This window comes from Frankliniella occidentalis, unplaced genomic scaffold, assembly GCF_000697945.3.
Source record: "Frankliniella occidentalis isolate FOCC.00 unplaced genomic scaffold, Focc_3.1 Scaffold195, whole genome shotgun sequence".
Taxonomy (NCBI): Eukaryota; Metazoa; Arthropoda; class Insecta; order Thysanoptera; family Thripidae; genus Frankliniella; species Frankliniella occidentalis.
The window spans coordinates 238,177-242,781 of record NW_026267321.1 but is presented as its reverse complement, the minus strand read 5'-3'; the positions used below and the strand labels follow the sequence as shown (position 1 = coordinate 242,781).

The 4,605-nt window shown below is 46.7% G+C and overlaps 1 protein-coding gene across 1 annotated transcript; it reads right to left on the bottom strand.

Annotated features, from left to right (window-relative positions):
• Nucleotides 1-3,403: 3,403 nt before the first annotated feature.
• On the bottom strand, nt 3,404-4,327 carry LOC113216136 (uncharacterized protein K02A2.6-like). Its single transcript, XM_026435882.2, has one exon. It carries the CDS (start codon nt 4,325-4,327, stop codon nt 3,404-3,406), a length of 924 nt encoding a protein of 307 aa, XP_026291667.2.
• Between the last annotated feature and the right edge of the window lie 278 nt (nt 4,328-4,605).

Sequence of the window (4,605 nt, the reverse complement as noted above, 5' to 3'; positions counted from 1 at the left end):
GTCTACCCGCAATTGAGGGTTCAACGTCTTCTTGAACGCATATCCTGTGATAAATAAGCCTTGTGCAGGTGGAGGTCGACCTGTGCGCACCGCGAGGGGAAGCGTGTACGTTCGTTTCTTGATTTTTTTCCCGATTTTACTGATTTTTTCTGATTTTTTTCAGAAGGGAAGAGAATCGTCGGAAATCGTCGGAAATCGTCGTATTTCGTCGGAAATCGGCAAAAATCGTAGGAAGTCAGAAAAAATCAGGAAAACGTCCCAAAAAAATCGTGAAAAATCGCGAAAAATTGTGAATTTTTTTTAAAAAAAATACAAGAAATAGGAACCGTAGCCAGGGAATCGCAAGTTAATTCCATCTCGACGACGACGACGGTCAGAGAAACCCCTTCGAAATGCCTCTACAGACGTGATCGGCGATTAACAAAGCTCGTTCTATAAGTTTGTAGCTTTTTAAAAACAATATTGTTGAAATTTATTGCCCCTGGTAGCCAGGCAACCCACCCCAACCGGTCTTGAGGGGTGCAGTGAAACTCATTTCGTGTCCTTCCGCAACGCCCGGGGTGAAGCTTTGTTGAAAAGAAACGATTTTTACCCGCATAGTTCGTTTTTCGGAAATGCTCTAAAATGGTTTGTTGCCCCTGGTAGCTATGCAACCTGCCCGCACGGTCCGCCTAGCGCTCTCCTGAACAGGGGGACATTAGACCAACATTTTGGTACCATAGAAGTAACGCCCGGACGGCTGAAGTGGCTTGGGGAAGCCGTTAAACCTCGAAAAACAGCGATTTTGACACAAAAGCGACCATTTTCGTCCCCGTGGAACGTAGGCAACACACCCTAGAAGGGCCAAGGGTCTGCTTTCCTCATAAGTAAGGTCTAGAGATGATGTAAGCGTGTGGGCGACCTCACACGGCCGAATCCGAGTGAGATAATACGATTTTAGAGTACTTGAGGCAATTGAAGAAAATCGAAAATCTTCGAGACCGTGGCGCAACCTTTTTTATTTCGAAAATTGAAAATCCCTGAGACACGTAAACCTTAGTTTTGTCCCTAGAATCGATTCCGACCCGGGGAGCGACGATACCTGCAACTTGACTTTTGGCCTGGACAGTCTACCGAGGGGTGCATAACTTCAAAAATCCCTGTACGCTTACTAGAGCAATCCCTTTGCAATCCGTCTCCAGTCCCTCCAATCCCTTCCAATCTTTCAAATCCCCCAAATCTTTCAAATCCCTAAAATCCCCCAAATTACTAAAATCCATGAAAATGTCCTTAAATTTCGTACACTAAAAAGTTTTCGTGATTTTACGAAAAAAAAAATGTACGGGATGCTTCGTCAAAAATAATTTACGAAAATATTTCATAAGTGTCAATTTACGAAAGGTTTCGTAAAGTTACAAATATGTTTCGTAACGAATGCGAATTTTGGGCTTAAACGTATTTTGATACCGCCTAGATGAAGCTTTGGATTTTTATAAAGCAATTCGTAAAATAATGACGTATCGTAATTTGTTAAAATCGAAGTTTTTGTAATAGAAAATTAACCGAGAAAATTTCGTAAAATTGAGATAATTAATTTTACAGTGTAGAATCCTTCCTGAGACCTCCCCAAATCTCACTCTGATTCCTTCATATCCTCAACAATTTTCCCAAACCCAACGAATCATGCTGACCGTACCAAACCCAATCCTGCTAAAATTGGGCTCCAATCCATTCAAATCCCCCTCAAATCCTCTTCAACCCTACCCGAATCCTCGCCAATCCCCTCCAATCTTACGCCAATCCTTGCCCATCTCCTCCAATCCCCTCCAATCCCTACAAATCTTTGCCAATCTCGACAATCCTCCAGAACCTAATTTTTTTAAAAAAATCTTTTGAATCCCACCGAATCTGTAGGGATTCCAATCCCTGTACACGGCTTTTTGGAGTTATGCTCCCTTCGCGAGCCACCGCAACCTACTGCAGCCACCCCACTACAAGCAGACACTAGAGAACCTTCCAGGAGAGACGCCAGGAAGGCGCTGTTCCTGTCGCGAAAATCTGCGAAGCGACGGGAGCGAAATGTCGAGTGAAAACCCCCTCGCCTGCGGCCCCCTGAGCGGTCGGCCTTTCGTCTGCCCACATCAGGTGCTGGCGTGGTGCGGCCGACTCCCGTTCGTTCTGGTGTGGGACGAATCGAGTGGATGCCCGTGCGGTTACCAGTGCGTGGTGCCGACCTCAGCCTTACATGGTCGACAGCACTGGTACCAATCTGTACGGACGTCCTCTGCCACTATCTAAGTCATGATTCGTTCCAGTAACCCAGCATACCGCGGCGCGGCAGGCGCGGGCACACCTCATCCGTGCCCTGGACGCCAATGACGCGGTCATCCACCGGCTCGACGCGGCGATCGGGGCGCTTACAGCGGTGTGCCGCCGCTCAGGCTCACCGCTACCGTGGATGGCATGGACGACACAACCGTCCGCCAACGTCCGTCCGGGCTGTGTGTATCACGGGCCACGCTGCGAGGGCGGCATCCGAGGACCTGCCGGCTGCCCTCCGCCGTTCGGCCAACAACGACACCCACAGCCAGGGCCAATGACGAGCTCAAAATCTGCTCGTCCGTTGCCCTATCCGCGGACGCCAGTCTGGCGGTCGTATCCGCCAGTTGCCAAGCCGCTAACCAGGGAGGAGCGCGGCCTCAGCTCCGCGCAGCCTCGTTCGAGGCCGCCACCTGCAGCTGCGGCCGCGAAGGACCCGGAGGGCGAGCCACAACCGCCCTCCGCTGAGGAGGACGCCGCCACCGACAACGAAGTAGAGCAAATCTTCGTCGACGACGAGTCCACCTACAGCAGCCAGTGCGAATGTCATTCTCCGAAAGATTGCCCTACGTCGGGTGTTGTTGATTATCCAAGCACAACACCGACATACAGCCCGAACTCGCCTGAATTTTTTTTAAACAATTGATTTCAAAAAGACTTTTAATATTTCATTTTATTCCAACACTTTTATAACGTCTGGTGTTTGTGTTTTGTTCCCGTGCGCGTTTTAACTTCTGTGCTTCTCCTGTACCTGTGTGGTGTAACTGATTGATTCCTTTTACTTGTCTGCGAATATTTGTATCCTTTGCCTTGTATTTATAGTTCCATTTTTCACTTCTTCTATTTGCGTTTTACTCTAGGGTGACTTTGGTTATGGGTTTTAATTTTTCCTGTTCCGTATGTGCAATTGTACGTGTGTAATGTACTCGTTTTCAGTCCTGGTAATTGGTAACATATGTATTGTTAATCATTTATATTTTATGTAATCGTTTTATTTTCATATTCCATTATTTTCCATGTAATCATATATATATAACCATTCACACTTATCTAAAATTAGTTTTACATTGTGTCTCTCCAGACGGGCCAAAACCATGTAAGTAATTTAAACCACCGCATCCAAGGAGTCACCATGAATTAACAGGTTATCCAAATAAACCTTTACATTCTTGATGCTGCCAACAATTTCTTCCATGACAGACTGAAAAATTGCGGCAGCAGAAGCAATACCAAACGGCAGTCGTAACAATTTGTAAAACCCTCTAGGGGTATTCATGATACATAACTCCTGGGACTCCTTGGACAGGGGCAACTGCATGTACGCATCCTTAAGATCTAAACTAACAAAGTAGGCAGCCTCAGACATGTCCGAAAAGATCTCCTCTGGAGAAGGAATAGGGTAGTGGTCTACCCGCAATTGAGGGTTCAACGTCTTCTTGAAATCCACTACTAGGCGGTACTCGCCATTTTTCTTCGGAACTGGAAACGAGGGCGAAGCCCACTCGGCATGCCTGACGTGGACTGCCTTGCCTTGATCAACCATCTTGTCAACAATAGCATTTACTGGATCAATGAGGGCAAACGGGACCTTGTATGCCCGATGCTTCACTGGCGCAGCCTTCTCTTGCAATAGCAATCTTGCTGCAAACCCTACTATAGGCTCATCATTATTAACATCAAAAATTTTGGGAAACATGTTCCGTAACTCCTCCACTGAGGGCGCAGCGACACTAATACTAGAAATTAAAACAGGTTGATTGAAAACATCTCCCCAACCAGGGAGCAAAGCGTCAAGCCAAGGACGACCTAATAACGGATTTAACAATTTGGCGTCCTGGCAAACAATTAAACACAAATTTTTGGTAATGCCATTTTTAGATACGCAGACATTAACTTCTCCACTGACTCTAATGTCGCCGGAAGCTGATGACAATTTTGTAGGACTAGGTGATAATTTAACAAGAGGGAACAAAGACTTAAATTTATCCAGGGGGATGATGGATGCCCCCGCTTCGGTGCCCACCACCATAGCCAATTGAACATTTTCCACGAGCACCTATCCACTAACAACGGTGCACAGTTGCTAGTGGATAGAAACACAAACACCTCGTGATGGGCTAGAGGACTCATCGCAGAAGCCGGCAAGCGTGGAATTCCGGGCCGTTCTCTGCCCGAGTGAAGGGGGAATCGAGTATGGATTATTGTCGACGAGGATCCAAGGAACAGAAGAATTGTTTTCGGAAGAAAGTTGAAATTAGAACCAAAGAAGAATGAATCAGAATCACCAGCAGCAACCGCCGGGTTTGT